A 12,260-nucleotide genomic window follows, 5' to 3' on the forward strand; every position below is an offset into this window, starting at 1 on the left:
TCTGTGGCATTTCTAAAAATGTAGGTTCTTAGTATGTTTGTGTAAGTTAATATAATTATATGTCTAAATTATTAGTATGGTCTATGTAAGTTATTAGATAAAAATTAACATGAAGCAATAATAAGGACTATATTATAAGATTTATTAATATACGCATAATCAACAGAATTCGAATGAAATGTCCATGGATAAGCCCATCGTATTTGTTGTATATTAATATGGATATTCGATCAATCGAACAAGGGATGCATATAAATATTTGAAAAGGAAATAATTTTGCAACCTATTGATTTTCTTTCAGGGTATGGATAATCAACGAAATTGCATTTCAAACAACCGATTTGGGCCAGTGTGATTATTTGGATAATCATTGTATTCAATTTGATAAAACATAAAAAAAATGATTCAGATGTAGTGTGAATTTCATATGGAAATCGACTAGGCATTAAAAAAAGAGAAGATAACTCTTATAAAAACAATTTAAAAATAAATTGTGTAGCTTTCCTAGATAATTATTAGTTAGTAAGTATAAACAAATAATTGTTTTACTACTTTACCCCTATGATTAAAATAAATAAATAAATAAATAAGAGATAAATTGTGATTGGTTGGATTCATTTCTCACACTTCTCTCATTAATTTCATTTCTCTCTTGAACTTAAACATGTACCGATATATGTTTATACATGGTTATTAATAAAACGATACTTAATAAATGGTGCAATATATCAATAAAAACAATAGCATATTTATTGGTACATAGATTTTTTTTTTTTTGAACGGCCAATTTATTAGATAACAAGGACTAACAAGTAGCTAGCCCTCAAAAAAGTGAACACCAAAATTACGTCACCACAAAATTTAGTTCTCACCTAGGTACAACATTAATCAAATTTAAATTTACACCAATCTTCCCATTCGAGCCCTACCATTTCCCCCCTATTCTTCACTCATAAGAACGAATTACGCTTGATGTCTTCTTTTAGCCTTCTTATTGATACTTGCGTCTTGTTGAACAATGTTTCGTTTCTCTCCTTCCACAAGCACCAACATGCCGTTAAGATGATCGTTTGAATTGCTTCCTTCCTTCTATCACGGGCTCTTACATTTGTGTGCTCCTTTAGGAGGTCTCTAACTGAGAAAGCATAAACTGGTGGTATCCCACACCAACTACTTATGAATTGCCAAACAACCGAGGCTACATAGCATGATATGAGTACATGTTCCACCGATTCCAATACGTCTTCACATAAAGGGAAAATATTTGTATTTTCTAGAACCGCTCTTTTATGTAGCTCGTCTGATGTAGGTAGTCTCCCCATTTCTGCTTTCCACCCGAAAAGATTTACCTTCAGAGGTACCCATGTATTCCATTCCATGACAAAAACATTGGTTATGTTGCTGCCATTTTTGACCATTGACCTGCAAGACTAAGTAGAAAAAATACCATCATCATCATGGCACCAGTTCCATTCATCTTCTGCCTGCCCAAGTACCATACCCGGAACATGTCTAGGCAGCCCCAAAGTTCGTGTACCTCTTCATATGTTGACGGTTCTCTAGCCCATGTCCATCTCCAACCTTCTAAGGATGAACCACCATGCGTTTTTTTCCCATAAAGACCGTTTGACCTTTTCTAACTTAAATAAAGCTGGGAATTTTAAACACAGTGGCATGTCTCCATTCCATCTATCCAACCAAAAAATCGTGTTCTTTCCATTTCCCGGTTTTACTTTAAAACTTGCATTTAATGATTCATTTCGATTGATGAACACTCCATTAATCTTGACTATATTACTCCACACACTTGATGGAATGGACAAGCTCGGGATAGGATTGATACTACGTGAGTTAAAATGTATACCGTTATTACACGCCGCCATAACCTCTCCGGTTGTGTTTTAAACTTCCACCACCATTTAACAAGGAGGCTCAAGTTTATATCTCGTAACAATCCAATCCCGAGGCCTCCTAGATTTTTATCCGCAACGACACGTTCCCAATTAACCCAATGTATTTTCCTTTTACCCATCGTGCTTCCCCATAAAAAATCCCTTCTAATTTTTTCCAGTTTTTCGATCACGGTGATTGGAGCCCGGTACATATAAATACATTTATTTGCTTAAAGCCTGAGTGATAAATCAATAAAATCTTCTTGAAGAGTCTCATTCGCAACATGTCCCTGATTCATGAAGGGTGGCCGCACCCAACCAACGCGGCCTGAACCACCAGACCTTAATAGCAGCTGGTCCCAGAATTTAACTCCTGAGTTGAGGTATCTGCATTTCTTAGCCAAGGTGGCAAGGTGCGTTCCAGCTTGTGAGCATTATGGTGACCTCCAAGTGCTTGTGAACTATAAAATTGTCTACTGCAATAGTTGCATGAGAATACTTGTTGCTCCAGGTTGCTTGACGATGAAGAAGAAGATGACAAAGAGGAAAGCGATGAATCGCGCAAGAGGTCTAAGTTTGCGGGTAGATTCAGATCAAGGGAACTCATGGCTATGAAGATTATTATTTAAGGTTGGGGATTATCAAGTTATAAAAACGTATGAAGGCTTGCTTAGATGTGACTATGGGCTTATTAATGTCATTTATGTATAGATTCGTACTTATAGAAAAGTGCCATGTAAGTACCGTGTGAGGATTGAGGATAGTTTATGTTGCATGAGAGAGAGAGAGAATGCGCAATCCAATTGTTGTCCCCTCTGATTATGGCAGGACTGGAGTTACTTGTCGGTGCGTCCAAGGTACCTTTCAGTTTTTATATGGAGAGATCAATGGTGATTCGACATCTGTTTTTAATGTTTTTAATTAAAGTAATACTAGAGAATAGAGATCAATCATAAATGCTAAACATATATATTTTATTAATTAATTCTGATGATCTTTATGAACAATACCATCATCAGAAGTTCTATATACACGAATTCACTTCGTTATGATCAATAATGGTCAAGTATATTGCTTATCATGTTAATGCATCGGCATGTGAAGATGGTTGGAAGTCTGGAGCAGATCATATTAGGGGTGTTCAATGTATCGAATTACAAATAATCGAATGTTATTTCCGTTTTATGGACTAAATGAATTTAAACATGAAGTCAAGGGAATGTAAGTATAACATCATGGGATGAAAAGGAATCTTTCAAAAATATTTGGTAACCATCTTTATTTTTGCACAGATATTTCGCTTTTGATAGGTTTTTGTCTTAGAATGTAGTTTTCACATTAAGACTAAGACTAGTTTTCGCTTTAGGCTTAGTTCTTGCATCATATTAGTTTTCACTTAGTTAAGTTTTTGCATAGAATATAGATTTTGCTTAGAGTATATTTTTCTCTAATGGTAGTTGCATAGTTGTAAGCTTTTGCATGGCCAAGCATAAACCAGTAGCATGCGAAAACGTGAATACTATACTATGTAGTTATGTGAAAACTTAGGAAAGCGATAACATTCAAGGGTGCAGTCCGCACAGTTTCTTTGATAGTGGGGTTTTAGCTGGATCCCCGTTCCTATATTATTGGAGTAATGTGCGTATGTGAATATAGTAAAGGTTAGAGCATCTATAACAACAAACTCGTACAAACCGACACCTCATCGCCACATCTTATTCCAATATTTTCTCAAAAACCTCATTTTTTACCCACAACAACAAACCTCTACAAACCAATTAAAAAAATATTAAAATATGTATATATATAGAGTGTGTGTGTGTGAGAGAGAGAGAAAGAGAGAAAGTGGGCCACATTTTGAAGTCCTTTACAAGTTTGTAAAATAGGACTTTATTCACAAATTTAATTGCTATAATGGTGGAGTTACTTTCTTATTAGTCTGCAGTCATGTAGATCCAGAGAGGGTTTTCCCCTTGTTGTAGATTAGGGATGAGCATAGTACTGTACCGATACCGGTACCGAAAATCGGAAATTCTTGGTACCAGTATCGAAATATTCTGTTCGGTACTTGTACCGGGACGGTACCGGTACTGAGGATAAAAAATCAGGAAATATCGGTACTGAACCGTACCGGTACCGGTACCGAACGGATCTCGAAACTTAAAACTTTGGTACCGATTCGGTACCGATACCGGTTTTGCTCATCCTAATTATAGATGCTCTTATAAAAGTATGAGTTATGTGCTAAAGCAATAAGTCTATTTTGCAGTTCAGGTCCTTGTATATGTACAACTTAGGCCTTTGTATGGGCATGGTTTGGACTCTTGTATATGGGTACATTTAGCCAATTAGGCCCTTTCATAGACATAGATTTTGTAGCGCCTTGTGGCGTGGGTCGGTATTTGTTACTATAGATGTACATGATTTTAGTCATGCCACATGTTAGAAGTATGGACAGATTAGATATTAGGGTCGGCCCAACAGTAACGTTGGGTAAAGCTAGAGCTTGAGGCCCGAAAATAAGTAAGGCCTTCATTTCAAATTTTATATATGTGTATATAAAAACATGTGTTAATAAATTAAGTAACTTAGTTACAAAACAAAATTCTAAACTGATCCGCTGGCTGAATGTTACAGTTACTTCTTTCCTCCTAATTTTCCCAAGTTCGATTCTCAGCTGGTGATATTCTAAACCTTTATTTTTCTTATTTTTTCACACATATTATTAGTTATCATGATTCATACGATAATTTATTTGTTTTCCTTTGTTTCTCAATTCTGATTTAAGTTATTTAGTTATATGCATACACCTTGAATTAATATTATATATAAATCACTCTTTTATTTAAAGACAAAATGCAAAACACATCCTTTATGTTTGGTCTAATTTTCAGTAGACGTCCTTTATCGAAATAAATAGCAGAGGACATAATTCATGTATCAAATTCCTTTCAACTTACGTCCTTTGATACTAACCCAGTTAAAATTTTCCGTTAACTTTGATCATGTGCTTTGCACATGAGGGTAGTGTGGTCATTTTACGCCTTTAAGGATTGTTTGTGTAATTAGACTAAAGATTTGACCTTTTGTGTAATAATCATCTTCTTCATCACCACCATTCAACACCATCAACTCCGGCCACGACCATCCAACACCATCAACTCCGGCCACCGCCCCCATACCATACCACCATCAACTCCGGCCATCACCAAATCCATCTCTATAAACTTTGGCCACCACTATACCACCATCGGCCATTAAGCCACCATAACCAAATCCATTTCACACCAACTCCGACCACGACAACACCAAATCCATCTCGCCGCCGCCGCCTACTCTGCACCCTCTGTTTTTCCCAGATCTCGTCACACCCACCATTAAGCCACCATAACCAATCAAGGATTCCACCATGTACAGATCTAGTTTGAATCCCTAATCCATGCCCACACATGTTTTGAACCCCGATTACCACCTGAAACAACCATTGTCGCCGCCTTTAAATCCCCACTTGACCACCATCATCGTCTTTCAAATCTGTGTCTCCACCACCACCACCACCACCTGTCATCTCTCTCCACCACCATCTATGGAAACCACCACCCCAACCAAAAAATAAGCACCACATCTTCCATAGTAGATCCATGATATACTTAGCCGATTTCACCCACTCCGACGAAAACCCACTTCCCAAATTTCCCGATTCAACCGTTGATTACACTTATGATATACCCGAAGATTGCTTAGCCTTAATTTACTAGTATCTAAACTCCGGTGATATTCCCGGCCGCCACCACTGTTTCCGGAGAGGTTTGTGTGTGTGTGAGAGAGAGAAAGAGAGATAGATGGTGAAGATTTGCAGGAGAGAGAGAGAGAGAGAGAGAGAGAGAGATGGTCAAAATCTTATGTAATTTTATAATATTTTTAGTTATTAAATAATAATGTAAATGACCACACTACCCTCATGTGCAAAGCACATGATCAAAGTTAACGAAAAATTTTAACTGGGTTAGTGTCAAAGGATGTAAGTTGAAAGGAATTTGATACATGAATTATGTCTTCTGCTATTTGTTTCGATAAAGGACGTTTACTGAAAATCAGACCAAACGTAAAGGACGTCTTTTGCCATTTTGTCTTTATTTAACTAAAACTCATAAATTTAATATATATGTAACATCCTATTTTTTGTTATAATAATAAATGAAATTTCGTTTATTCAATAAAGTGTCTTGTGTCGGTTTAGATAAATAAACTGTAAGATGATGGACTTGGACTTTAGAAGATGGAATATAAGATGGAATGTGCCTTAGGTCCATGGGCTTAAGGGAGTATAAAAACCCCTTAAACCCTAATCCTTTCCATTTTTATCCATCTCTACACCATAGCCTATACCTTGGAAAACACACATAAACACTATCCTATAACCCGAACCTAGATCCGAAGGCGAAAACTCAAGCTTGTTGGTGCTGGAACGTCGTTATGAGCCAAACCTACATCAATACTAGATCGTGTTCGTAGATCAACTCGTTTAAGGTACGTTTATATCGAGAACTTGTTCGTTTAGGTCCGGATTACGTCTAGAAATCATAGATCTGTTTTAGTATGTTAAAAACGAATCCAGCGAAACAAAGATTACTGAAATGGATTAACATTTGATATGTTAATTGTGAACCTAAAAGAACCCGTAATAAAGATGCATAAACGCACCTCATAAACGTGAATATTTGGGTGAATTGACGATTAGGGTTTGTAGGCGTTGTAATTCCGAATCCATTGATACCAAAATCATGATGTTTCGTTAAGAAACGAAGGTTTAATTGCAAATCTAAGAAACGTTGACCAATTGGTGTTCTTAGCGATTTTGACTTTGTCCCTGAGTCAAAGTCTGGATAAGATTGGTGTAAGGTAACGAATCAACTAACCAATTCATTAAGGCAAGATAACGAATCAGTTCGCCAATTTATTTGGCACAAACAACGAATCAGTTCACCCATTTTTTTATGCCCAAATAAAGAACTAGACAGCGAACCAAATCACGAATCCGTTAACGAACCAGATAACGAATCAGGTGATTTGTTACTCGCCAATTCGTTAGGAATAAGGTAACGAATCAGGGCTTGTTCAGATAAAGAATTGGAATGACGAATCAGATGATGACCAGATGACGAATCATTTAACGAATTAGATTATGAAAGTAATGAATTAGTTAGCGAACCAGGCTTAATTCGTTATAGCAAATGAGTTAACGAATTAGAAAATAATTTAAAATCCTAATGAAAAATGTGTTAAGACGGTTAATGAAAATGTGTTAACCCCAGCCAGGGGCTTTGCCCCTTGGACCCCGCTAGGGGCTGCCGCCCCTAGAACCCCACTGCCAGGGGCGCTGGCCCCGGACCCTAGTTCGTTGAGGGTTATATCTAGACTAGAAATGCGATATGAGTAATGATAGTTAATTGATACATTTAATTGTTAAACGGTTAGTCATGCACAGCTCAAGAAAGGGATTACCATAAACGGTGAACGTAACCGTATTCAGGTGAGTTTCTATCCCCGTTTCCTTGTTATGTTTCGGGGCTGTGTGCATACTCGATGTGAATGTTAATACACTTACCTTAAATGGTAAGTGTATGTCTTAATGACGATTGTGATAGTTAGGTATGTATGCTTGGCAGTACGTGAACGACCTTCGGGTATTGCGCGTATTGTTAAGGCAAGTATAGTGTAGTATGTATGATATGTGTATCTGAATAAGGAAGTATGTACGACTATGATATGTATGGTATTAAATGTATGGATATGATAATGAAAGGTAAGGCAAGGTTAAAAGGTTGCATACCCTAAAAATATATGCGAAGGTTAAAGGGTTGCATACCCTAATAATATATGCAAAGGTTAAAGGGTTGGATACCCTAATAATATATGCGAAGGTTAAAGGGTTGCACACCCTAATAATATATGCGAAGGTTAAAGGGTTGCATACCCTAATAATATATGCGAAGGTTAAAGGTTTGCATACCCTAATAATATAGCGAAGGTTATAGAGTGTAATGCTCTTTAAAACGTAAGGTGTGGTTATGCAAATATGAAAGTATGAAGTATGTACGAAAATATGTAGTTATGATTGTGTTGTATGTGGTATGATTAACTAGAACTCACTCAGCGTAGCTGACTTTTAGTATTCACGCAGGTGAGTAGAATGAGACAGCTGGCTTGAGCAGGGCACATGGCAGAAGAATAAGAGTCCGGTATCTGAAGACCTAAGACGTTTTTAATTAATGTTTTTGATTCGAAAGACAATATGATCGTTAAAGACAAAGTTATGGATGTGATTGTAATGTTTATGAAAGTTTTAATATTCCGCGAATGTTTTAATTAATTATGATATTTAGAACTGTGTTTATTAGTAAATCGAACGTCCAAATTAGGGCACCGGTATCGGGGCCTTACAATATACGAAACACGACAACCAGTCGATATATAGCAAGAAGTTGGTAGCTATTATTACATAAAAAATATCATTGACTATTATAATACAACATTCGTTTTAAAAAACTTATTATTGTATCTCAAACCCAAATAAATGAGCATGTTTTATACTCGTGAAACTTGAAGAAGGCCTCCAAATATTTTGTTCGCTTTAGGCCTCAAAACCGTCGTGCCGCCACAGATTAGATTGATTGAGTCGTTGAAAATATCAAGTCCCTTAACTTCCTTTGGGTGAGAATAGCTTAAGGATGAAGACTAGGTTTTTTTTTTTAATTTTGAAAATCTCCGTTGTAATTGATCATTAGAGGAGTGGGGGTGGTCTAATTTTCATCACTCACCACACCCAATGGTAGTGTGCCACCTCACCCCACCACATTCCATCACTAGTGATGGAATTTAATGGGGGTGGTGGTAGTGTGATGGGTTTATATATATATATATATATATATATATATATATATATATATATATATATATATATATAGAGAGAGAGAGAGAGAGAAAAGATGGAATACGCTATTCCCTATCGTATAAAACAGTACGCGACAACAGCAAGCGTCGATCTACACTTATCATTCAGTTGAAAGCTGTTTAGGAGATCCCGTGTATTTTTAAGCGAGATGGGTACGAATGTCTTTTTGAGTCGTCATTTAAATTTGGTAATTTGCGTATAAACAGTTACGATCCTGATATTTAGCTTAATCAGAATCAATTTCTTATTTTACGAAACAATTTTTGTACCAAAAACTATCAATTGAGCTCTCTTGAGTACACGAATCAGTTTTTCAAGCGATTTTTGTGATTTTAGGGGTTTGAAATGGAAGACTATCGCGAATGTAAGTTTTTGTTGTGTTTGAATTAATCAATTGTAGATGTATAGTATGTTTATAATTAGGGGGGGTAAATATGTATGTTAGTTCTCATGAGAATCACATGATAATTGATTAGTCTAGTTTATGAGCGTGTTACGAGCGTGTTCATATTAGGACTGGCTTTGATTTTTGATGTTTCATAATACGAACGTATCATGAGCGTGTTGCTATATATGAATATGAGCTGATTATAATGTTGTATAATATGAGCGTCTTATGAGCGTGTTACTATTAGGATTGTTAAAATGGTTTGATTATAATTTTTTAGCGGGTTTGGATTTTTGTGTAGATGATTCAAGTGTTTTGGTTGAAGGTCAAGGGGTTGATATCATTCCTGAAGTTGCTTCTTCATACAGACCTGTTAAAGGAATGATGTTTTCGTCAATTGATCAAGCATTTGATTTTTATTGTGGATATGCTAAAAAAGCTGGATTTGGAGCTCGTAAAGGTGGATCTTACGTGCATGGTGGTGTACTAAAGACCAAGTACTTTACTTGTTGTAAAGAAGGTCAAAAGCCAGCTAAAATGTATGATTCAAAAGGTGATTATAATGAATCAAGCAAGCCATATTACAAAAGGAGGAAGATGCCGACAATTAGATGTTGTTGTAGAGCACATATACAGTTGAAATCTGTTGACGGTGGTTTTTTTGAGGTAGATGATTTTGTTGAAGGCCATAATCATAGAATGGTTGCAGATTCTGATATGCAGTTTGTTCGTTCAGCGAGGAAGTTAACACATGTCCAAGAGGAAGCTATTTATGAGCTTTCTAATATGAACTTTGGACCAGTTAAAGCGTTTAACCTTATGAGAACACAGTACGGTGGGTTTGAAAAGGCAGGTGCAACTAAAGATGATTGTAAGAATTTTAAACAAGTTTTGAATTGTTATATTAGAGAGTATGATGCTGAGATAATTGTTCAGAGATTGTGTGCGAAGAAAAGATTTTCATCCGATTATTCTTTTGAATATGATGTCAATGATGATCGTGAGTTAATTCGTATGTTTTGGGCTGATGAGACTTCAAAGGGTAATTATCTTGCATTTGGAGATATTATATCTTTTGATGCTACATTTAAGACTAACAAGTAAGTTTGTGTGTATGTATAGGATTGTCTGTATGTATATGTTTTTGTGTGTTTTTTTATATGATTTTCTATGTACTGGTACAAGATGCTTTTTGTCCTGTTCACAGCAATTGATAACCATTGTCATAGTGTTACCATCGGTGCTGGATTACTAGCTTATGAAACTATTGAATCGTACACATGGTTATTGCAATGTTACTTAAGTCGTTTGGTCATGCACCGAAGGTTGTTGTTACTAATCAAGACCCTGCTATGAAGCAAGCTATTGCAGTTGTGTTTCCATACAAGGCATAGGTTATGTATGTGACATATCATGAAGAAAGTTGCTGATAAGGTAACTTTCTTAATTGTGTTTTACGCAATTTGAATAATGAGCGTTTGACAAGCGTTTAATGGCAATAGTCCTTTTCTTTTGATGTTTAATATGTGAGCGTTTTATGAGCGAAACATGATTATATATTGTGACAACGAGCGTTTACACAAGTGTTTTAACATGTTTTTTGTGTATCAGGTGGGGGCTGATTTATGTAACAACGGAGATTTTAAGAGTAGGCTATGTAACATTGTGTGGAACGATTCAATTGGTCCTTTAGAATTTGAGGAAAAATGGCAAGCTATAATGGTTGAGTTTGAGCTTGACAAGAATAAATGGCTTACTGATATGTATGAAATCAGATTTGACTGGATACCTGCTTTTTATAAAGATGAACTTTTGTCTGGATTGATGCGTACAACATCAAGATCAGAGAAAACCATTTTTTTGGAAACGCTACAAATTCTCAATTAACATTAGTTGAGTTTTTCAACCATTTTGATTTTTGTATGGAGATACAGAGATACAATGGCAGACGATGTGATCATGATAGAAGGTACACGTATCCGCAGTTAGAAACCAGAAGTTATCTTGAAAGGGAAGCAGTTAGGATATATACAAGAGCTATATTTAATGATCTTCAAGATGAAATGAATGAATTTTTTGGTGGTGTTTCACAATTCAGTTCTTATGAAGAAGAAGAAGAAGAAGAAGAAGGGGGTTTTTGAGGTGTAAAATAATGGATTTTAATGCATATGTTCCAGGTTTTTTGGAGGTAACTATGAGCATTTATTAAGCATTTAGTTTAAAGTTGTTGAAGTTTAAGTTAATTAACAAGCATTTACTAAGCTTTTTACTTTTTTTAGGTTGTGTTTAAGAAGGACGGTGAGTTTGGTGAAGAGTTTATTGCAACATGCTCCTGCAAAAGATTCGAACAATATGATTTGTTGTGTCGGCATATATTCTACGTCATGAATATGTATCAAGTCAAGAAATTCCCTAAAATATATATAAATGATCGATGGAGGAAAGAGGCTGCGGTGAATATCAGAACAATTCCAATGTCAGAGTTTGGTAGTGATCAGAACTGGAAGATAAAAGAAATTTCAAGAGAAATAAAGTATGTCGGTTAATACCTTATCAATAGTTATGTTGCAAATATTGATGAATTAATTAAAGTTAGAGAAGAGATGAATTTGATGACTGGAAAAGCAGACTTAACTCGGTATGAAAGGGTACGCCCATCTAAAAGGGATAGATTTGCTGCTATTTTAAGTTTTGAACAACCATCAGAAGTTACCGTTCGTGTACCTACTAGAATAAGAAACAAGGTTCGTGGCTCACACAAAAGAATTAAATCAAAGAAAGAGATAGCCATTAGTCGCTCTGGGAAGGGTTATAGGAGTGTCAAATTTGTCACCTATCTGGCCACAACAAAGAACTTGTAAAGCATTGCAGCAGCAACTGCAACAGTGAATTCGTAGTTGATTGTTTTAGATAGAAAGAGTTAGGTTTTTGTGTTTTAGATTGTGTGTTATGTAGTTACCTTTTTTTACTCAAGCATTTCACAAACGTATAACAAGCGTATGACAAGAGTATGACAAACGTATAA

At 35.9% G+C, this 12,260-nt stretch overlaps 2 protein-coding genes across 2 annotated transcripts; both read left to right on the forward strand.

Moving 5' to 3' along the window:
• Nucleotides 1-2,189: 2,189 nt before the first annotated feature.
• On the forward strand, nt 2,190-10,339 carry LOC143571632 (protein FAR1-RELATED SEQUENCE 5-like). Its single transcript, XM_077057009.1, has 3 exons — nt 2,190-2,305; nt 2,404-2,474; nt 9,516-10,339. Exons 1-3 carry the CDS (start codon nt 2,190-2,192, stop codon nt 10,337-10,339), a joined length of 1,011 nt encoding a protein of 336 aa, XP_076913124.1.
• Nucleotides 10,340-10,515: 176 nt separating this feature from the next.
• Nucleotides 10,516-11,376, forward strand: LOC143571633 (protein FAR1-RELATED SEQUENCE 7-like). Its single transcript, XM_077057010.1, has 3 exons — nt 10,516-10,623; nt 10,847-11,063; nt 11,129-11,376. Exons 1-3 carry the CDS (start codon nt 10,516-10,518, stop codon nt 11,374-11,376), a joined length of 573 nt encoding a protein of 190 aa, XP_076913125.1.
• Nucleotides 11,377-12,260: the final 884 nt, after the last annotated feature.

The sequence above is a fragment of the Bidens hawaiensis genome, unplaced genomic scaffold (assembly GCF_021521415.1).
Source record: "Bidens hawaiensis isolate Kalapana, Puna unplaced genomic scaffold, B.hawaiensis_p1.1 tig00025450_1, whole genome shotgun sequence".
In the NCBI taxonomy this organism is placed as follows: domain Eukaryota; kingdom Viridiplantae; phylum Streptophyta; class Magnoliopsida; order Asterales; family Asteraceae; genus Bidens; species Bidens hawaiensis.